Raw genomic sequence first — 24,379 nt, 5'->3', positions numbered from 1 at the left:
AAACACCATAGATATGCAGAAGTTTGAAGTGTCCAACGACAGGAAAAGAACATGGCCATGCAGATAGTGAAACATAGGTATGAAGTATCCTGTTTTAAAAGATTATTTCCAGACATCGGAAATGCTAACAAACTTTACATGAAAAAGACAAGCTATATGCAACAAAATCTCAAATTTTGTAAAAATACACACATATATATATGTTTGTATACTACACGAATATGTTTCTATATACAAATACTGGAAAGATATAGCCCAAGATATCAATCGCAGGTAGTGTTAATATGGAGAATTTTTCCCCATTTTTAATGTTTTCTAAATTTCTACAATGAATATATATTTTTATATTAAAAAAGAGACTCATATACAGATTGGTTTTCAGATTTTTTTTAAAAAATTTATGGAACTTTTCTTTAAAAAAGGTTAGAGTGTTAGAGATGTGTTATAGACTGGTATCTTTTATTATTATTTATTTTTATTATTATTATTTATTATTATTATTTATTACATTTTATGTCTCTGTTTGAATGTTTTCAATGGTCTAATTGAAAATGCAACATTTTTTCCCTAGGAAATGTTTTTGTTTTCTTTCTTTTCATACTGAGATATTTAAGTAGAATAGGATTTAGCTTTGATCAAAATAGAAAATGACTACAAATTTTCAAATTTTACTAGTAATCTCTCCTTCCTCCAGGTTGGGCCACACAATCAACGATACCCAAAAGTAGGTTAATTTAATTTCTGTGAGTCTGAATCAGATAACCTACAGCATTTATGCCAAAATGGAGTAATTCTCAGTGGCCTGGGACCAGTCTCTACTGCTTTGAAACCCTGCCTATAACTGGATGATGGACAGATTTTGCTGCCTCCCCGAAAACTGTCATTCTTCAGGATTTTCATAAGAAATGAATATACTGGGCCAAGACTGGAGTGTCCCAATTCTAAGAAGTGTCTTACCTGTGCACTGAATAACATCTCCAGTTACTACAGTACCAACAGAGCCATAGTAACTATGAGCTAAGACATGTGGGCAAAGACAAAATGCCTACCTACCAGCCTGGCTCTACAATTTATATCTCTGAGTCTTTTATTTCCTCCTCTGTGAAATGTGAATTATAATACCTGTTCACGGGCAGCACATGTGAGTGAATGTCTGAAAAATGCAGAGCACAGTGCTTGGTGCACAGTTAAAATTAAGTAAGTGGTAGCAGGATACAGAGGTCATTATAGAAAGAAACTGATACTTGATACATATTTATACAAACCAAAGGACAAAAACATGAATACTTTGGAAACAATCCATGGGGAAATGATAGAGTTGAAGATCATTTAAAACACACCAAGACAGGGCACCTGGGTGGCTCAGTGGGTTAAAGCCTCTGCCTTCGGCTCAGGTCATGATCCCAGGGTCCTGGGATAGAGTCCCGCATCGGGCTCTCTGCTCAGCAGGGAGCCTGCTTCTCCATCTCTCTCTGCCTGCTTCTCTGACTACTTGTGATCTCTCTCTGTCAAATAAATAAATAAAATCTTAAAAAAAAAACCAAAAAAAACAAAACACCAAGATAATTTAGCATATTCAACGGCTACCATTTTACTGAGCTCCCTTTAAATGACACACTCCTTTTAACATTCTTAAAACTGGGAAATAAGATCATATGATAAGGTGCTTAAATAAAGTGATTACTGCAAGCTGGCTGTGTCCTTTCCTGCAGTTCTGCCTGCTGGCATTAATTACATTGTTCTGTGCGGCATATGAGTCGCACATTTTCTGGCTGCGGTACCCAAGCAGATGCAGGACCCTCTCTTTCAGCCTGAGTAATGGAAAGAAGGCAGCAAAATCTCATCACTTTGGGAGGCACGGCTGGAGAACAGAGAAAGAAACACCTTGCTACCTCCTGTTCTTCGGGAAAGAAACAAGGGCTGATAATGACACAAACCCACGTGTACAAGGAGGCTCCAATTCCCAACCTTCTCCTAAAAAGGCCTCAGTGAAGCCTCAAAGTTAAGACTCTCCATGGGAAACCCCTGGGGGGTGGGTACTTCAGAGGCCCGGAGTGGGGGTGAGGAGGTGTTGACCAACACAGGTATTCATTGGGTTATTTCCCGATTTCCCATTCACTGAGGAAATATGAGAACCAAAATTTTAATCTGGCTACAATCAAGGACACTGGGAGGACACTTCCCAGAGTGTGCTTACAAATACGGTTTGGAAGGTCCTAGGAAGTGATAAACCAACAACATGCAATGATCTGGATGGGGTCATCACATATATTCTCCTTAGAATGAGGACACACTGAGTATAATGGCTTGAGGAAACATTTAGTATAATGATACAGAATAAGGGTTTAGAATACAGACAATAGTAAAGATAATAGTTAAAAGATAATAGTTAAAAATTACCTAGGACTTCTTAAGTCCAGACACCAGGCTAAGTGGCTTCTCATGGATGACTCATGAATCCTCCATATAATTACCCAAAATAGGTTACTATATCTAGTTTACAGATACAGCAACGAAGGCCTAAAATGTTTACAAATACTCCCAAGTCCACACAGATCGTGCTAGTGACAAAGCCAAGATTCATGACCGAAAGTATCTGTTTTCAGAACCTAAAAGATGAACTACTACATGTAATTCTGACCAACAGGGTTCATTTACAGTTTGAAAGGCCTAAATCTGAAATAATCAATATATGAGTAATTGAATACTGTTGTTTTTTAAAACAGTTTTCACCATTTCTACCTGCTGAAAACCACAACTATTTCTGATGTGATTAAAATTTAAGTTTTAAAGCTATTCCTTATACCTATGCATGGAATTAGATATTTTTCTAAGTATCTTCCTGATTGTTATGTCCATTTGGGCACAAAAACATTCTTAGAATTACCTGCTCCAGACTCTTTATTTGAGAGAGCAGTTTGGGTAAAAGGATTTTCTATTGCTGGCTAGATGGAATACAATACAGCTGTGTAAAAGGCTGAACTTGTCACATACCCAGCATTTATCTCGATCTCCATACAGACATGGGGATACTTTTAAAAAAAGAGGAAGTCTCAAAATCCTCTCCCAAAAAAAGACAAGCATTGTGCTAAGGACTCCATAATAGTTCTAAAGGTCACTTCAGACTAGCTCTGATGATTTCTTTCCATTCTGACAGAAAATACGCTTCTGGAAACATCATAATGGAAGAAGAGCTGGACTGAAGAGAAAGGTTTGGGAATCAAAAAAAGAAAAAAAAGGCAGAAGAGACTAGTCTTGCTTTAATCTAAAGGGACCTAAAGTTCTCCGGACTTGATAGGTATGGATTTAGCTTCCTGTTCTTTGAGATGACAAATGTGTCCTAGCAGGCTGGTTTGGCTTCTCAATAAGCTCCAATCTTTCCCTTTTGCCTTCTTCCTCTTATTATACTTTCTTTTTCTGGCAACAATATGTGGAAAAGTGTGGGATGTAGTGTGCTGGGTTTGCTTGAGAAAGGTAGAATTCGACACCTGTAATTGTAATGACTGTTAGCTCTCCAGCTGGTCAGCAATGGTTAGAAGACTGTTTGCCCCACTAAATGCCAAAGCAACCAGTAGTCCCCTATAAACAGCATTCCAAGAATTAGACTTCTTTTGAGTCCCAGGAAATCTGGAAGGAAGAAAACTTCTAGGTAGCAAACAGGCAGTGTGTGTGTGTGTGTGTGTGTGTGTGTGTACACACACACGCACTTGTGTGTTTACTGTACATTCCCCAGACTCTTTCTTCAAGAGCCAAGAACTTATATCCCCAACAACTGGGAATATCGGCTGGTGAAACTCACAGCTGATCCCTCTCTGAGAATTGCCCTTGGGAACGACCCTCCACCAAAAGGAGCTGCTTCACCCTAACACTACTTAGACCCTCCCCAAGGGTAGCTCAAATCCAATGACTGCAAAACAAAAGCGAGGCCTTCTCATCTGGATAGGACACAACTCCAAAGGACCATTCTAGCTCCAGAGCAGCCTGAGGTTCAGCTTCTCTCCCTCTGCCCCATCCTGCCTTACCCACTCCCTGCAAGAGTGGAGCGCACTCTCTTGAATCTCTTGAATCATCTCCCAAGATCGCAAAGCAAGGAAGCCAGAAGAGCTGGCATTCAACCCCAAATCTCTTTTGACTTTCTGCCCCAGGTTTCTACCAACTGTATCAAGCCCTGGGCTTTAATTTACAAAATACAAATCCTCACATCTTAGTAAGACATACAAAGCCCCTTTCTATAACAACCATCCTTCCTAGCCCCACATTCCAGCACGCAACTCCCATGTGACCCTGGCCCAGGGACATCAAACCCTTTCCTGAACACACCGTAATACTGCTTTCCCTGGAACAGTTGTCTTTGCTGCTTGATGACCACCTCCTTCTCCTACAGGTCTCACTCCAATCCTCCCTCTTCTGTGAAGAATTTCCTGACCCCTCCAAAAAGGTTAAGATCTTCAGCTCTGAGCTCCCACAGCAGGTTGTGTGTCTCTTTAGCTTGGTAAATGTTAATTACTATAATGAGTTCCATGCAAGCAGGGACGTGTCTTTTAACTCTGTTTCCTCAGGCATTTTAAAGATGTTCTGTTGAATAGATACATAAATGAATCTGACTGAGGTGCTGGCTGAGACGCCTTGGCTGAATGGAGGCCAGCCTTCCCACACCTAGAAGCATCACATAGTGCCTTCCAAATTTGGATAGAATGTGACCTTCTTGAGCATGAGGACTGGTTTTTCATCCTCTATGTAGCCTTTCCAAGACCTAACACCATCTCCTGCTCATAGATGTTCAAAAACCCCAATGAACTAAATGAGGCTTTGGCCGAAAGCGCTGACATCTGAGAAAATCATTTCCATAGCTCCATAAACTATTTTTCAAATTTCTAGTTTTTAAGATACATTGAGCATTTCTCTACCTGTTCTTGTCTTAATAGGTTCTTTCAAATTGTTTTAAGTTCCTCCTTTGTTTGAAACATTTATATTTTTTTTTTCCTATTTCACAGAGCAAAAGAGGACCTGGAGTTTGCTAAATTCTATTTCTGGGTCAGGAAGAGAACCTAACGTGGACACATCAAACACAGCTGAGAGGTTTTCCAGCTGGCCGGCCTAACACTACATCTTTGTTTCCAAGGGCCCCTTTGAAACATAAATATGTCATTAATCTACAAGGTGGGGCTCCCCCCCACTTTCTGAAACTAATGCTTATTTCCTGACCAGAGTACAGTTATGGGTATAGGCACCACATGCTGCTAGCACAAAGCTGAGGATAGGTGGGGAGAACCCTTGTCCTATAAACATAAAAACTGAAAGCCAGTCTTACTGGGCAAGTAGCTGCATTCCCCACACAGGATATGGTCCAATTCTGTGACTGTTCTCAACAAAAATAAAATTACTGAGAGCTGGCTGAGAGTAGTAACAATGATAAGAAGGCTTAAAAGCCCAGCTCCTATTTTGTAAATGGATTTGGGAAGGCGGAAGCTCTCTGGCATGTAAGAGCCTGAATTTTCTGTGCCCTCTGGGATTGTCTTCATGTCATCCTCTCACCACCTCCGCTGCTAGTCTGCTGAGAGCAAAGAAAAAAACCATGATAACATTTTCCCACGAGAGCAGCGCATCTGGTTATCCTGTCCTTCACAAGTGTCTGATCATGTGTGAGCCCCAAACACAGACTCTAAGGCTTTTTCCCTCTGGTTTGATTTTTCACAACTGCAGGCAATGCGTTCCTGAGGACAGACGGGCAATCTGCAGGTACATCTCATTTCACAATTTTGCTCACATTGTTCAGGTCACAGATTCAGTGATTTACAACTCTGTACATATGCCTGCTCAGGCTAAACTTTTTTATTCTGTGTCTTTAAAATATTCCTTCTTTTAGCTAAAACTCATGGGGTACAATTCAGGAACAAAGGCACCAGACCCTTCTCAGTCATGCTTAGGGGCACAGGTTATGGGAAAGTACGCTGTGGCAGGACTGAGATGGAAAGTACCTTTTTAAACATCCTGGTCGAGTCCTCACTTATCTGCATGAACCGCATAATCACATTGTTCAGGTAGATGTCACTCAAGGTTGCATGGTCTTTACTCTCTCTTCTCACTTGGTTCAGAAGCAGATACCAGCAGTTCACTGGAGACAACAAGTTCTGGTCTTTCCTGAGAAGTGAAAAAAAAATAGAATTACCATCAATTTCGAAGCAGCCCCAAGCAGCTGAGGGAAGTCACCAAGGCACACGAGGAGCCACAACAGATGGGTATTGTCGCTCTTCTTCCTACTCTGGGCGTTGCTCAGAGAGGGCTACTCAGCAGACAGCAAAAGAGCCTTCCACACTGTGATGGCGGAAAGCCAGCAATTCCCTAGACTCGGAAGGGAAAAACTGGACCAAGAACAACAGTCAAAACCTACACTCCTGACATGGGCCATGGGACCCTAATATACACAGTCATCAGGCAGACTTTCAGCTTTAAACACCCCATTGTGAAGAAAGTAGTTTATATTTACATAAAAATCTATTGACCATTGTCTCACAGACAGACTGTGGTTTGCCGCTACACACAAAGTCTGCTTTCAACGTCCAGTCTGCTGCTGGAAAAGAGATTTGGCTAGGTATGCTTTCCGTGGAACATACATTTGAGGATTCTTTATTAGTCCCTGATACATAAACACCAGCTTCCCAAAACGTGTTCCTGGGAATCACAACTTGACAACATTTTTGGGAGGCTCGTGAACAGAACCAAGAAGTTCACTGGCTTATAACTTGTCACTAAACTATTTCACATTTGTAAACACACTCTGTTTTACTCTAATATTTTTATTTTTTTAAGTTTTTTTTTTTGTATCTATTTATTTGACAGAGAGAGATCACAAGCAGGCAGAGAGACAGGCAGAGAGAGAGAGGAGGAAGCAGGCTCCCTGCTGAGCAGAGAGCCCGATGTGATGTGGGGCTCGTGGGGCTCGATCCCAGGACCCTGGAGTCATGACCTGAGCCGAAGGCAGAGGCTTTAACAGACTGAGCCACCCAGGCGTCCCGTCTAATATTTTTATTTTAATTCATCTTTTTAAGTAGGCTCCACACCCAGCGTGGGGCTTGAACTCACGAACGCAGGATCAAGAGCAGCAACGCTCTACCAATGGAGCCAGCCAGGTGCTCCTACCTTGTTTTACTCTAGATAATAAACCTAAAAGTGAATATAAACCACAAAAGACAACTTGTAAAAAATCTTAAAGAAAACCTCCAAACAAAACCAGTAACTAACTGGGATGTTACTACTTCAAAAAAGAAAAAAAAAAAAAAAAGGAAAAAGTATAATGCTTTTTGTTTTTTGAAGTCAAACTGAAAAAGAAAGAAAAGGCACCAGAGGCTTAAGCTAACACTAGAGCCTTTTGTATCAGACATATTATTCTACTACTCACGATCATTTATGACTCTGAATATTAATTAAGTTAGGAAAGAAATCATTAAGTCAGCTCTTTCTGCCTATAAGCTCCTCAGATTCAGGATTTGACACTGAATCAAGTCCAAAGGCTCTACAGGAGGAAGAGGAAGTAGAGGACGGAAGTAGAAGCAGGAACAGGTGCAGGGGTAAAGTCCTCTTCTGGGGTCCTAGCCCTGGCTCACACTAGAAAAGCCTCCTGGCACAGAACTACAGCCCCAACCTAGGGAATGTCCTTTTTTTCTCAAAGTCATCAGCAAGGGGCACTGGTTCTGTGACAGACAACAGCCCTTCTATTGACATTTTCTATCCAGTCAGCCTGAGAGTTAAAGATCACCTTGTTATACTGACTTTTACGTGTGTCCTTTATGCTGAAATAACCCATACATTCTTTGAGAACATTTCTTACTTTGACAACATTTCCTACGTCTTTGTGTCCTGAGCGCCTTCCCTATGGTAAGCATTAAATAAATGTTATTTTACTCACTGAATAAACATATAATATTGCCTTAATAAGTGATAACAATACCAAAATACCAATACCAATAACAGCAGCAGCTGTTGGGCACGGATCAGCTACTCTACGGAATACTACACAAAGCACAGAATACGGATCTGTACTGTTCGAGTTCAAGTCCCAGAGCTACACTTACTAGCTACGTGACCTTGGCCAAATTATTTAAGCTTTTCTCTGCGTCTGTAATTTCATTTGGAGAACGGGTAAAATAATAGTATTTATAAGATTCTTATGAGGATTATTTCAGTTAATATATGTATTTTTAATGCTTACTATAATGCCTTAGATCCATAATAAGTGCTCTACAAAGTTCGCTATTTTTATCTAGCAGATGTTCTAAAGACTTTACACACAGTAACTCTACATAATCCTTACTACTACAATTCAAGGCAGAAATTCTTTGTATCCCCTCTATCCTTGAGAGAGGTGAGGCTTAGTGAGGCACGCTGATTTGCTGTTAAGACCAAAGCTGGTATCAGAGTCTTTGAGTAGAAGGAAGGCTGATCTAAGCCTTGGTCTTCTGTCAGAGGTAACTCTAAGCTAAGGACAGTTCTACATAATGAACATCCCAAAGCTGAATGCTGTGCCCAAGACTTAACATTCATCTGGTGAAGAAGAGAGGAAATACTGAGTACATAACCCATGCCGGCTATCAGTCACATCAAGCACTTCATCACGTTTCCCATTTAATGGTCACAAAATCTCATTGTACAAGTTAGGAAACCAAGGCTCAGAAAGGGTAAGCAACTTGACCAAAACCACACAGCAAAGCCAGTATTCGAATCAGGTCTGGCTCTTTCATGAAGTCTGTCCTTGATTTTCTTCCTACTGTTAATTTGTCCTTTCTGTAGACTCATTATCCGTCTTACCTTCATTCCCATATTCAATAAACTTACCCAAGTCAAAGAAAATTCCAAACGGTTTACCTTTTGACAAAAACACGTCCACAAACTGGGAGAAAGAAAAAGGGGCAGCTGAAGCCCTAAGGGATCAGACTAAGGTGCATGGGCCCATACCCAGTTCGCAACCGATTACCAAGTGCACAGAAGATATTCAGACATATTTACTGAATGGGTAAATGGGCTTTCTTACTTTAAAAAGGGACAGTTACTATAATAGAGTGCTGGCTTCAGTCTCCTTTCCAGCTCTCGTCTCTGTCAAGTACACTGGACATCTGTCCACCCTGGAAACCATCACTAAGATTTATTTCTATGTTGGACCAACACGAGAGGTTGCCATTTAAAAACACAAAAAAGTATTCCCTATCTAGAATTATTCTGCATTTGCTTCTGCAAAAGTACCCTGGCGAGACTGCCCACCCTACTTTTTATGTAGGATCCAAGGCCACAGAAGTGTATAAAAGAAACAGCAAAGCCAGTGGTGAAGACAAAGACGGGCCTCTCTGACCGCCCCCCTCCAGTCTGCAGCTCCGGCTGAGCAGACAGGCCTTGTTGTTGCAGGGGTCGGGGGTTTTCTGTTTTACCAACGCACTGAGACGGTCGTTGTGCTGGTCCCAATGTTACGTTGGAGTGCAGCGCAAAAGGGTTGCCAGTAGGAAACCTCCAGTCCCACCTCCCTACCTTACACAGGCCTCACCTTTAGTCCCCATATGGGACTAAAGCATGGTTATAAATGCCACTTGAGTTTTCAGTTTCCTCTTCCTTTTTTGGCCCCTGGAAATTTCCCTTACTTTCCTATGAGTTCAGTTACACATTCAAAATGAAGTCTATCGTATTTTAATCAGCATTTCTGGGAGTTTTATAGAAGAAATACTTTTCAGATTACCTAGTCTACTATATTTCCAGAAGATTGTGTTGCCTTTTAATTATCTCCTAAACAAGTCTATTTCTTTCTCCCTGTGGTGTTGCTAGTGCATGCCATTACTGTGAGCCCCCTGCATGGTCTCCCTCCCTCCACTATGGCTTCTTCCAGTCCATAGTCCTATCTGCGGTCTTCGTCAACATTCTAAAATGCAGGTCTAAGGGGTGCCTGGGTGGCTCAGTTGGTTAAGTGTCTGCCTTTGGCTTAGGTCATGATCCCAGGGTCCTGGGATCGAGCCCCACATCGGGCTCCCTGCTCAGCGGGGAGCCTGCTTCACCCTCTCCCTCTGCCTGCCACTCCCCCTGCTTGTGCTGTCTTGCTCCCTCTGTCAAATTAAATAAATAAAATCTTTAAAAATAAAATAAAAATAAAGTTCAGGTCTGAGCTGGCCAGTCTTCTTTTAATTAAAACTCTCCAAAGGCTTCTCATGCTCTCAGGACAAAGTCCAAACTGCCAAGAGTGATCTACAGGCCTCCTGGACCTGGCACAATTTCATCTGGAGCCACACCGCTCACCACCTCACTACTCGCTCCCACCCAATTGCTTCTGTTCCACAAAACTGCCTTACACCCCTTCCCTTCTACTCTCTGATGCAGGATGTTCCCCTTGCCTGGAACCTCCTGCTCTGGGCCCCTCAACTTGCCAACTAGTCATTCATGTTTCACTTACGTGTCACTTCCTCTAAGACCTTTCTCTGACCTTCCCTTCCCTACCTCCACGACTAAATGGATTTCCATCGGGTCTGTCTGCACTTACCCTGTCACAGTACTTGGATTCTCCATTAAAGTTGTCTGCCTACTTGTCTGTCTCTAGGATCTAAATTACAAAGTAAATTTCATTATCAGAAAATCTGTATTTTTTTTAAACAAAGGAAGTACATTTATTCAAAGTTTTTTTTTTTTAATTAATTCAAGGTTTAACTGCATTGGGTCATATTATTTTCCTAAGACCCTTGTTTTAAGTCAGTCTCAACTGCAGTGACCACAAATATGACTGGGGGGGTACGGACCTAAACATAAGCAACCCCTACTGCTTATTTTCATACAAAATCACTACAGAAATCCTGAGGTCTTTGCTTGAAGAAGCAGCCATCTTAAATGTGCCCACTGAAACATCCACCTGGTAGAGAGTGACTCCCGCTTTTCTGTAATCAAAAATTTTATAAACACACACCTTTTCTTCTTATTTATAAAGTTATCCACAAATATACATTTACTGGAAAGAAAAAATATCAAGAGATCACTTTTTAAATGTGATACATTGATGCTCATAAATTATAAATGCAAAGAGTTGCCTTTTACATATGGGGATATGCTAATCAACAGCTTCTCAAAGATGGAAAATTCTAAAACCAAGGAGGTGTTAAGAAGGTAGGCTATCACCTTGGAAAGATGAATTTGAGTCAAGTCTCTCTTACTTGTACTGTTGATGATCCTTAGTGCTTCTTGTCTTTGCCATGAACCTTTCTGCTAATTTCTCTAGGTTCCGAGAATATTCCGTCTCAATTTCAGCTTTTTTCCGGAAGAAATCCTGTAGGTCCTGGAGAAGCTGAACTCTCATCTCTGTTTGCTGTTCCAGGCATTTTTGCTGTTCTACCAGCTGAGCTCGAATTTCTAAGGAAAGAAGAGAATCCATTGGACAGTTTTGTGAAAATCAGTGAGGTGTGCTGGTATGTGCAAGATAAAGGTAACGAATCCTACTACACATTTAGCTCTGTATTGGACCTTTACGAGATTGCTGGGTCTAGATTGGTTCTTTACACAATCTGCTGACCCTTTAAAAGAATGAGACAAGTCCCAGGAAAGAATGTCAGAAATTAGAACAGAAACATGGGTTACATTTGCAATGCCACAAACACGCATGGAGTCATGAGGGCAAAAAAATTAAAGCCTTGGAGATAATAATTCATGACACGTGACATCTTTGAGGTGCTGCGTACATTGTAATTTTTTCAACAGCATTTTCCCTCAACTATCCCTTCTGAGCTTGAATGGCAAAGATGTGAGCATCATTTCTTCCAGACTTCTGAACCACCGCATATTTGCCAGTTGGCACATACAGAAACTGACATCTGGTAATTTGTATTTAGTGCATAAATTTCTAGTTTGTAAAACATGTAGCTTCTGGGTTTATAGGAATGCCGTGCCTAAAAATAATTTCTTTCTATATCCAAATAATCCATTCATAAATGGAGTCCTGAGACTGCACTTCATTATTCTAGTCACAACATCAAAGGCTCTTTGCTTGGCCTTCACTTTTTACCCACAGTTCAAACTAACAGCTCTATTGACACATGTAATCCTGAAGAGAATCCTTTGATGATTTTAATACATTCGGAAGGTGAAGGTTAGTCTTTGACTGATTTAGGGAAAACACAAAAGCAAAGTCGTATCATGCAAAACTATCTGTAAATGACTGTTACAATGAAAACGGTGTGTTCTGGAAAATGAGACACAACAATAATGACGGACTTATTCTTGTCTGAGACCCAGGGTTCACCTCCAGACAAGCAGATTCATACTGGAAAACTTTATTTCATCCTTCCCGGAGTGCATAATCCCTAAAAGTGAGGGCTAAATCTCACTGAGTACAGTTGATAGAAATCAATGTCCAGGGGCGCCTGGCTGGCTCAGTCCGTGGAGCATGTAACTCTCCACTCAAGAGTTGATCTCGGGGTTATGAGTTCGAGCCCCACATCTGGGTGCATCTGGGTGTACAGATTCCTTAAAAATAAAATCTTTAAAAAGGAGAGAGAGAAATTAATGTCCAAATAACATCTCCTCAATTCCTTCCTATTATTCTTCAATAGGGAAAGACTAAGCTCACAATATGTATGCATACACTTGGCCATGTTTAATCAAGCTCATTAGCAGCAAGGGTAGTCAAATTCTCAATGGGGAGTCAGGAAACGTGCTCAATGTAATAATGGCTAACAATAATCACACACTATTCTATACCCTACTGAAGTAGGTAGGAGTATTATCCTCATTTTACAAAAAAGGAACTGAGATTTAAGGAGATTAAATACTTTATCCTGGCAAAAAAGGCCCAAATAACTATGAAACGAGGCTCTCAGTAAGGTCATGTTCCAGGCAACACTGCTCTGGGGAGCGTAGGAAGCATTTCTCAAGTGTCCTCTCCTTGGTTTCTCTACCTCTAGATTGGGGGAGCCATTATTAATCGCATAGAAGTGTGGTGATCACTAGAGTGAAAACATTATTACAGGCTTTTAACTACCAGGAACAGCATCTGGTTTTTAGTCAATCAAAGTAAGTGTTTTTCAATACAGTATTATAATCACCATGTCTGCCAAACTCTTTTCCCCACAAATACAGAACTATTTTTATTTCATGAAGAAAAAAGAAATCAAGGGTGGGGATATTTCTCATTCAGGAATCTCAGTAAGTCTTTTAAGATTTAGTAATTTTAGCACATCTTGCTGCGCTAAGAGAAAATAAATCAATCGTCTTAGGCTGTCAACTAGGGTTTTTTTTTTTTTTTCTCTTCTAAGCAGTGTTAGTGCCAAATAAGAAATAAAAGTGGCCGAGAGTACAGATCTCAATAGAACTACACAAAAATTCTGTGCACTCCCTTCTTCAGTCTCATTCTTAGATTTTCCTCTTGCTTGCTTCCTTCAGTGTTTAAAATCAAGAGCTAGGGGCACCTGGGTGGCTCAGCGGGTTAAGCCTCTGCCTTCGGCTCAGGTCAGGATCCCAGGGTCCTGGGATCGAGCCCCGCATCGGGCTCTCTGCTCAGCAGGGAGCCAGCCTGCTTCTCCGTCTCTGTCTGCCTCTTTGCCTGCTTATGATTTCTCTCTCTGTCAAATAAATAAATAAAATTTATTTTATTTATTTATTAATTAAATTAAAAATCTTTTTTAAAAAATCAAGAGCTAGGGGATTTTGAGAAGGAGGACTATATTTAAACAGTTAAAAAAAACTCATCTTCTTTTTGCAGGCAGTAACTGTTACTTCATATTATCTGTAATTTCCCCATCAAAACAGGATAGTAACAGCATTTTCAAGAAGGAAAATGTGAAGGGACAGAATCTAGGGTATTGTTGTAAGAAAATAAAACATGCTCCAAAAACTGAAGGAGAATTCATTTGATCACCTCTTTAATTTAGACAAGTTGGGGACAAATGAGGAAAAGATCACCAAAAAAGAACATAAGGAAAAATAAATATCAGTTATAAAGGTACTACCATAAGACATGCCTTATTAGGAAGAGAAAACCTTTAGGTTCCTCATACCACACCAGAGCCGCAAGGCAGCACAATGTCAGAGGAGCTCACTTCATTGCACGTATGGTAAAGCTTTATTAACATGACCTCACTAGACGTGATCTAACCTTATATGGCACTGATGAACTGAAAAGATTTTTTAATAAAAGAGTAAAATAAACAGTCACATAAATTCTGGCTCACCGCTCAGAACAGATCAAAGAAGTCAGTGATGTACTGCACCCCACACCCTATCAATCCTTAATGGGACCACAGGGGGCTACAGGACATAGCACCACTGTCATCCCAGGTACCAAAGAATCATGAGGGCTGGAACTGGTGAAAGCATCACATTAAAGAGTGATTTCTCGAAAAAGTGTAAATCTTATTTCTGTAGAAGGGATTGCAACTTCCCACCCACCTTCTTTAAAGACACTCTTGCAGGACTCTATTAGCTTTCATGTATCTAGTATTGACCTGGATCATTTTTTTCAGACTCAAGCTTCATTTTAATTTAGTTAACCAAGCCATTATTGAGCTCCTATTTTGTGTTAGGCAGGACTTACAAAGATTTATGATGAACAACTCCTTCTGGTAGGAAATACAAATCCTAAGTTGATAGTATCAGTACATCAGTGTTGTAATGAAGAAATGTACCAGGAAGCTATGGAAAGGGGAGTGGACAGTGGTAGACTGTGGAAGAGCCTGGAAGACATAATGTCCTGTATAAGATATACAGCTATAACCACCAAAAAGGTGGAAAGATGATTCATAGATCGAGAGAAATATTTGCAAATTATGTATCTAATAAGGAAGTTATATCTAGAATACATAAAGAACTCTTACAACTCAACAACAAAAACACAAGTAATCCAATTTTTAAAATGGGCAAAGAATCTAAACAGATATTTTCTCCACAAAAGATCTACAGATGTCCAACAGCAAATGAAACGTGGCTCAACATCATTAGCCATCAGCAAGAGGCAAATCAAAAGCAAATGAGATACCCCTTCACACCTGCGTGGATGGTTATAATAAAAAAGACAGATAATAATAAGAGTTGGTAATGATGTGGAGAAACTGGAACCCTCGTTCGCTGCTGGTGGGAATGCAAAATGGCACAGCTATTCTGGAAAACAATCTGGAAGTTCTTCAAAAGGTTAAACATAGAGTTAACACAGACCTACCAAGTCCACTTCTACCTAGGTACATACCCAAGAAAAATGAAAACACAAAAATTTATATACACATGTTTAGAACATTATTTATAATAGCTGGAAAGTAGAAAACACACTTGTCCATCAATTGAACAGATAAACAAAATGTGGTCTAGCCATAGAATGTTACTCAGGCTTCATAAAAAGGAATGAAGTACTGATTTGTGCTACAACACAGATAAAACCTGAAAACATAACCTTAGTGAATGAAATCAGTCATGAAGGGAAACTGATTACATTATGAGATGTCTAGAAGAGACTAATCCATAGAAAGCAGTTGAGTTGTTACTAGGGCTGGAAGAGTTGGGGGGAAATGGGAGAGGATTGCTAAGGGGTGTAGGGTTTCTTTATGGGATGATGAAAATGTTCTAGAAGTGACGGTGGTGATGGTTACAAACCTGTGAACACACTAAAAACACTGAATTGTACACTTTCAGTGGGTAAGTTAAATGATCTGTGACTTAACAGCTATTATACAAAAAAGATATACTGCTGTATCACAATTCCATGAAATTTTGGTTGTGGAGACATTCCTAAGAATGATGATAATAGTACTAACAAAATAACTCCTCATATTTCCATGCCTAGCACTTTTTAGTAGTTAATCAAATTTGACAACATAAGGGTAAGTACTTTAAAATGATGTCTTCATGGTGGTTCTTGCTTCAGTATTTTTACTTCATCCTGAATTTGTTTGTAAGCCGGAGTAGTAAATTTACTAACTGTGAGCATCATTGGTGTGTTAATTGTCACAATTTCTAATGGTATAGAAAAGATTTACCTAATAGAACATTAGGAGGGGCTTATTACCATGACTCCCAAATAGCACAATCTCTTTTAGGCAGAAAAACACCATCTCTGAGGAGGTTCTAAGTGGCCATTATTTAAATCTAGGTCAGGACCTACTAAATAATAATAATGGCCATTTAAACAGGACTAAAATTTGCTGCTTTTTAAAAAAAGACTTATTATTTCATTTCTGATCTAAGAGTGTCACCACAGAAAGAATCAACATTAACAATCCAACAATAGTACACAAAAAGTATGCTTTCAAACTACTCAATCTGTTAAACAAAATTGAAGCAGTTCCTCTAAGCTATAAAAATCTGCTGACAATTCTAAATAAAACAAAATTGCCTTGGGAAGGAGGAAACAGAGACATTTCTTCCTATAGCTGATAAAGAAAGGGAAGTCCTAAACCTTGGAAATAAATTTGTGTGAGACTACAGAATGATGCATAGTTCGTGGAAAGATTGAGTCCATGAGATGGGGCTGCTTCTCTAACATGTTACTAAGTGACTAGCACTAGCACATAAAATCGATAGATTGGGTGTGACACTCATGATCGCCCAGCAGATAGAAATGCAACAAAATTTCGAAGTTGTCACAAACCATCTCAATTATTTCATAGTCTTGTTTGGTCAGATTTTTCCTTATGATAATTAAAAAAGTATACATTCTGTTAAAATTGATCAGTACCTTTACCCCATGAATAAAAGGTATTTTCCCAAATGATAGGTGAGAGCCAATGGAATGTCTCAGAGAAGAACCCAGTGATGTTCTAACTGGTTCTGTCAATTACTCACATGCTTACTGTTTACATGACTATTTATACAATCTTTCAGTTGCCAATTAGCTAACTACCAGGTGCAAACTTTGGTGAAATACATTTTTTACGCTAGAAATTTGGAGAAAAAAAAAATCCACAGGGGCACCTGGGTGGCTCAGTGGGTTAAGCCTCTGCCTTCGGCTCAGGTCATGATCTCAGGGTCCTGGGATCGAGCCCTGCATTGGGCTCCCTGCTCACCCCCCACCACCCTCTGTGCTTGCCTCTCTGTCCACTTGTGATCTCTGTCAAATAAATAAATAAAATTTTTAAAAATCCACAGACATAAGCAAAGACCATTTCTCCATTTCAGTAGAAATCCAAGATTTATGCTTTTCTTATACTTCACACAGAAATTAGGTGACATCAATATGGACATAGGAGTTCTAGTGGTAGTATTACAAATCACGGGAGTAGTGCCTGGATGGCTCAGGGTTAAGTGTCCCACTCTTGATTTTGGCTTGGGTCATGATCTCAGGGGCTTGGGATTGAGCCCCACTTGGGGCTCTGCACTCAGTGGGGAGTCTGCTTGAGATTCTCTCTCTCCCTCTCCCTCTTTTCCTTCCCCACTTGCACATGTTCTTTCATCTCTCAAATAAATAAATAAATAAATCTTTTTTTAAAAAACCATGGGACATGGGACAAGTGACTTAACCTCTCAATTTTCACCTTGTGAAATAACAGTCCCACCTCACAAGACCGGGGAAGATTAAATAAATAGAAACGAAAAGCACGCTGCCATCTGCAAACCACCTGGTAAAATGTAAAGATGCTATTATTACTAGCATCTGCAGGCTTTTGTTACAAAGATATTCACTGACCATTTCTCTGTGCCAGGCTCCTTACTAGGCACTATAAAGAACAGGCGGAAAGTCCTAAGCCCCATCCTCAGTGAGAAGACAGACAGTGAGACAATGAGAGCCAGTGACCTTCAGGGTCTTAAAGTATGTGTGCCAAAGAACAATTGAGGTGTGTGGGGAAGTTTCCATGCTTGGGCAAAGGGGCAAGCACTAAGGAGGTAACCTTGAGATTGACCTAGCAGTTTGCTGATACACCTAGGGGTAAGGGTACTCTGGGCTGAAGGAATATCAAACTCACCTGCAGGAGGAGGGAAAGAAAAAGGAGACTTATACCAAGGGCATCTCTGCTGTGGAAACCCAACCCTGGACTGCTAGGGGGTCTGGTCATGAGCCTAGGGCAGCCCCTTGCAGAGAACTAAGGAGTAAGATTTTCTAACTTGGGTCAGTTTCCCAGACTGGTTTGATGATAAAAACCACCTGGGGTGCTTATTAAAAATATCTGTGTCCAATCCCCTTGGCTGGCTATTTTTATCTTGTTGGTCTGGCAGGACCTGGAATGGGGGATTTTTATTAAATACCCAGGTGAATCTTTTCACTGGGTTACTTCAGGAAACATAAGCAAAGAACTGAACAATTCTGCTTAAGGAAGATACATAATCAGACTTGCATTCCAGAAAATCACATAAATAACTAATTAAATAAATGAAATGCTAAGCATCTTATACCTCAAGAATCAGAATTTCTTTTGTAAACTGTATGGTTCCCTGTTTGAATTATGAATTACTAGGCAAAACAAACCAACAATAAAACTCTCACAAGAATGAATGGTATCCATGTTCTCCCCTGCCTAAGCCTATTATTTTAATTAGTCATGAATCACTCATTTCTGTCATCTGGTGTGGAACTAATGAGTATTTCCATTTAATTTGCTATCAGAAAGCAGAAGCTGATTTTCAACCACATTGTGGAGAAACCTGTAGAGCTGTGCTGGCCAATATGGAGCCATTAGTCACACTGAGAGCTTCCAATGTGGCTAGTCCAAACTGAGATGTGCCGTCAGGGTAAAAATACACATGAGATTTCAACATCTTATTAGGAAGAAGGAAGGATGTAAAAATGTCTCACTGATAATTGTTAATGCTGACATTTAAAAATGTGGACACTGGGAAGAAAACTCTAGATATTGGCTTATAGAAAAGACATGATTGACATTAACTTCACCTGTTCATCTGTTTCCTTTCACTTTTTAAAAATAACTATTAAAAAATCTAAAATTAGAAATATGGCTCATCTCTAGGACAAAGCTCCTCTAGGATCTGAGGACATTAGCAACCAAGTTTCTCACAGGTGGAATCTGAAACGTGGAGTTCTCATCAGAAGAGGTTTTTGAAAAATTAGCAGGCTTGATGAGAAGACAGAACTTAAGCACAATGCACATATGGGACAGAATACAGAAGAAGCAAGACACTAGTTGCAGTTAGGAGTGTGACCTTGGAGGAAGAACTATTTCTTTGGACTCAACTGCAGAATGACTGCTAATTATAGATGTCTTATTCCCCCTTCCAAAGAAAATGAAAGGTTTTAACAAGAAATGAAAAGACTTCCTCATCTTGTAAAGCACTGCATTGGCCAATTATCATAAAATATGTAATGAAAAAAGAAGAAAGATGTTCTAGATTTGATAATATTGACTGCATAGCCTAAAGGACTTTCAGAAAAGAAACGATCATGGGCCAATTGGGATTATCATCAGTGACAGCTTCAGAGGGCATTGACCCTGTACTGCTTTCAAAGGATATGCAGGATTCTGAAGGCTGTGCAAATTTGGGGAATGGAAATGTAGTTCCTTAAAGTAAAAATGATATTTTTGATATTCTGGCCCAGAAGAGTTAGATTCTAGGGAAGGAAGCTTTGGATGGCTGGACCAAATGTAACCTTCCAGGTTACTGCTTCTCCCTAGTCTTTCTACTTTTAAATTATGAGATCACCAACAATTTAAACAAACTAAATAGCATAGACATATATAAAATCAAGTTGCTTCCATTCTAAGCTGAAAACCACGATCTCATCCTAGAACTCTAGAGATGGCTAGCATATTTGTGGGGGGAGTAGAATTATGATAAAACCTTTTGGAATAAAACAAGGTTAACTGTCCTCTCGGTACAGTTAATCTTCATTGTTTTGGATATAAAAGTAAAGTCAATTTTACAACATTTCTGACACTTAAAGAGAGGCTGCATACACTTCTCTGAGTTGTCATTACAATATCTTCATTTGAAAGGACATTAACCTCAGTATTATTTTAGGATAATATTAGCTTTTAGTATAAAAGCTCCAGTTTTCATAGCTTTTGAAAGCCAAATATTACATTTTGGCCTAGATAACATTTTCAGGTGAAGTATGGAAAACAAATTTGCACCCCCCCGCCCCATAAAAGCCAGTTAGCCAGGATAAAAGGCAGTAACTTAAGGGGATCAAATGCAGTGTAATACATTGCAGGAAAGGCCAGTTTAAGGAAGTACAGAGTTGATGATTCATCGTCATGCCTGTATTTGGAATGCACAAGAGGTAAGATTTCATTAACTTCCCCATAATTAAGCAAGGACATTTCAGGCTGTATTAGTAGATTGATTTTTACTACCAGAAAAAGACCATGTGTGAAAACCATTGATCTAAGATTTACATTTTGGAATGGCTTGTGTTGCTGACCTTTCAAAGGTTCAAGGCATTCTCAAAACGTTGACATTCTTTTCTGATATAATTCAACATGAAGTCTCATGGAATAAATAGAAAAGCTTGCACATTTTTTGGAGTAAGTTTTAAGAATGAAACACTTCTTTAAAAAAAAAAAGATTTTATCTATTTATTTGACAGAAAGATCACAAGCAGGCAGAGAGGCAGGCAGAGAGAAAGAGGGGGAAGCAGGCTCCCTGCTGAGCAGAGAGCCTGATGCAGGGCTCAATCCCAGGACCCTGGGATCATGACCTGAGTCAAAGGCAGAGGCTTAACCCATTGAGCCACCCAGGCACCCAGGCACCCCTCAAGAATGAAAAACTTTTAAAGTAGTTTAAATTTTTTGTACTGAGTTACTTTCAAATTGAGGTGTCCCCCCACCCGCCTTTTAAAAAGATTTTTAAGTAATAATTTCTACACCCAACACTGGGCTCAAACTCACAATTGCGAGATTCAAGAGTTACATCTTTACTGATGGAACCAGTCATGCCCCCCAGACTGAGCCTTTTGTAAATTAAGGCTCTTCTCCTCATTGCAGTAATTATAATTTTAAAGTGTACAGTGTAGCCTCCCAAGCAATTTACCATTTCCATGGTAAATACCAGGAGAATACTTGAGTTCCTACTATGTTCCAGATTCTGTGACAGGTACTTGATACAGCTTAGCTCATTTAATTTTTACAGCAATCATATTATATAGTGCCTCCATTAAATAGATGAGGATATCAAAGTAGAGAGAGGTTATTTTGTCCAATGTCATACAATTATTAAGTACTAAATCTTGGATTTCCATTCAGGTTTGTCTGACTCCAAAGTTTATGATACAAAATAATGTTCAACAATTACACATAGTGTATAATTATACAAAGCAAGCCCAAGTGATCCAGGTTGGCCTTCTAGGTAATTTGTTTGAATGCATACAGACACTGTATATAACTTAATGTATCAAATAAATTTAACTGCCAAGAATCTAGCTAGCATCATTTAGAAAAGCAATGATTACATTCCTAGTATTTACTTAGTTAAGAAAGCCAAAAGAACCTCTTCCTCCCCTGAAAAACTCAAATATTTTATAAAAACTAGTTAAGTGACTTATACTAATTCCCTAGTATTTCCTGAATGTTGTAACTTTATGGGAAACTGTGAATTTAGGTCAACTACTGCTGTTCTTAAATTGTGCCTATTTAAGTTGCTGTTTTAAACTGTAAATTGTTATAAATTGCTAATATGTTAAAATTACTGTAAGCTTTCAACTACACAGATTATAAATCCCTGAATACAAATATCATGTCTTTAATTTCCATAGAGCACATAATAGATGCTCAGCAACTATCTCTGGTGAATGTTTTAGTAAAGATCGCAAGTTGTCAGAAGGCCTAGTTATGTACATTATGGACTCAGGACCCAAATTCTGCTAATTCATAAAAATGGTTTTTCCATTTCCGTCTCCCCAAGGTCACTGTCGCATTACTACCTCCTCTTTCTTTGCTCCATCAGGTCCTTCTGGCATCCAGCCCCACAAGGTTTCCCCCATTAACCACGCCCTATTTGGTCAACAGTGGAAAAGACTCTAGTTAAAACCACTGACTATCATATTTTACACATCTCCCAGTTAAAGGAATTTTATATGTCTACTTCTACCACAGAGGATACCTTCATCTAGGAAAATGCCAAAGGAAACACTAATTATTTCACTTAATTTTCTTTAAGTCTCTACCACAGACTTTCATTGGATTGCTATTGGCGACTTTATATCTTACACTGACTTAACTACAGTTCAGTAAGTGAGAGGTCCAATGACATCTGGCTCCAAGGAGCTGGAACTCTGGCCCAGGAGGTGATGATCCAAGGCAAGCAGAAAGTGGTCAAGTGCTTGTGCTCCTCAACATAAAGTTTACATTTACTGATAGTCACAGTTCTCGATCACAGAATAAAAGCCTTTCAAGCTTCAGGCTATAAAAGCCTTAAAAGAAATATCATTAAAACACACACACACACACACACACACACACACACACACACACACACACACACTAATATGTGTATCTTTCAAGATTTTTCAGGCCTAAGTAAATACTGATCAGCAACCAGCTTGTTAAAACTGGCTTGTAGAAAACAAAGGGCTCCTGGGTGGCTTAGTCGGTTGAGTGTCCGACTCTTGATTTCGGCTCAGGTGGTGATCACTGGACTGTGAGATCGACCCCTGCGACGGGCTGCGCACTCAGTGGGGAGTCTGCTTGAGATTCTCTCTCCTCCCTCTGCCCCTCTCCACTGTGTGTGCTTGCTCTCTCTCTTTCTCAAATTAAAAAATAAGTAAATCTTTTCAAATGTCAGAAACATTAATTCTCTTCATTACAGTATCCCTTCAAAGTACCAAATAAAATGACTAATTTGATAGGCTACCTTTGTATCAAAAATTACATTCTTTTATTTTATCCTCAGATATGAGCCAAACTCTGTAATAAAATGGTATTTCTGCGGGCAGACACATCCAACTTATACCCACATAATCTGCAAAAATGGAATTCAACAGGTTCACTCAACAATGTCCACTTAACAAGTAAACAAGTGAGAAAAGAAAGGCTTCCGCTAGTCATCCGACAAACATTTACTGAGCACCCTCCAGGTGCTGAGCTCCGGGGAAACAAAACAACTGCGTCGTGCCCCAGGGCCTCTCAGGTGAGCTCCTAGTCTACAGACATGAAAACAAATAACTGTTATTGTTATAATGATCATCATTTACAGTGCAATGCAGTAAATCCTGTAATGGAAGCATGTGCTGGGAGAACACACAGGAACGAACAGCAAACTGCCCACGTAAACTGGAGTTGGCAGACAAGTAGGAAAGTGTCCAGTTCAGGGTGGGTACAGGAAGGGTATTATGGGCAAAAGGAGCAGCCTGAGAAAAGCCCCAGGCACAGGACTATCTGGACAGTTCAGGGCATTACACGGATGGCAGTTTGTTCCATATTGCACAGTGATAAGCAGGGGCTCATCAATTATTAGGAGGATTTAAAAGTAAATACTCTAGGGGCACCAGGGTGACTCAGTCAACTAAGTATCCAACTTTTGAGTTCGTCTCAGGTCATGATCTTGGGGTCGTGGGATCGAGACCCAGGTCGGGCTCCACACTTAGTGGAGAGTCTGCTGGAGTCTCTCTCCCTCTCCATTTGCCCCTTCCCCCTATGCTTATGTACTCTCTCTCTCTCAAACAAGTAAATCTTAAAAAAAAAAAAAAAAAAAGGATCCTCTAAAAGGGTAAGGGATGCTATTTTTATTCAGTTCCTCATTCACTTACTGTTGGGAATGTTTCAATTTATATATTTAGTAAGTTAAAAACAAATGCATATTATTCACATTAGAAAAGATAGCTGTAGAACTATGTTCTGATGAAATTACCAGAAAATGACATTTCCTGCCAAATCCTTGACAACAAATTTTTAAAAATTATGTTATGTTAATTTAGACAAGGGAGAACAATGTCACCCACATTCAATACAATACTGAGGATATGGAATGGAAGGATTTATAAGTACCTACATGATCAGAGTTGACTTCTATTTTCCTTTAATTAGATTTAAGTTTTAAATTTAAAAAGTAGCTTAAAATGACAAATTATTTAAAATACCTATCTTCTACATTTCTTGTCTTGTTTGAGGTCCATTCATCTTATAATTTACTTTGAAGAGTACACTTCTTAAAAGACATTGTATCATTTAATCTTCACCACAAAAAGCAGTTCAGAAATGCTAAGGTAAAACTGCTAGGATTTCCTAATCTTATACCTCTTGATATGCTCTTTGTAAAATCTCAGATACTGTCTAAGTTTTATGGCCTCTGCCAGGTCCACTCATTCCCGTAGCTGCTCTTATCTGGAAGAGATTCATTTTTAAATAGGATCAATGTGGGAATAGCCCAGTGTGTTGTTGTGAAACACTGCCCTTCCTCCGAATCCCCAGTACCAGGGAGCTTCTCTCTACCTCTCTTCTAGCTACACATCCATGACCTAGACATGGCCTTTTACTTGAAACTTTCCTCTCCACGT

The 24,379-nt window shown here is 39.6% G+C and overlaps 1 protein-coding gene across 2 annotated transcripts in view; it reads right to left on the bottom strand.

Moving 5' to 3' along the window:
- Positions 1-24,379, bottom strand: part of SRGAP1 (SLIT-ROBO Rho GTPase activating protein 1) — a gene marked incomplete at its 3' end in the record, with an annotated part of 269,007 nt that overhangs the window by 121,392 nt on the left and 123,236 nt on the right. For both annotated transcript variants that reach the window (XM_080811741.1, XM_080811742.1), the window contains exons 2-3: positions 11,175-11,370; positions 5,979-6,141 (exon numbers count right to left, since the gene is read on the bottom strand). In XM_080811741.1, the coding sequence (XP_080667867.1) occupies positions 5,979-6,141; positions 11,175-11,370 (359 nt within the window). The remainder of the gene's footprint in view (positions 1-5,978; positions 6,142-11,174; positions 11,371-24,379) is intronic.

Source organism: Martes martes (assembly GCF_963455335.1).
Source record: "Martes martes genome assembly, chromosome: 8".
Lineage (NCBI taxonomy): Eukaryota > Metazoa > Chordata > Mammalia > Carnivora > Mustelidae > Martes > Martes martes.
The sequence above is the reverse complement of the archived record's forward strand: the minus strand, read 5'-3'. Positions and strand labels throughout refer to the sequence as shown.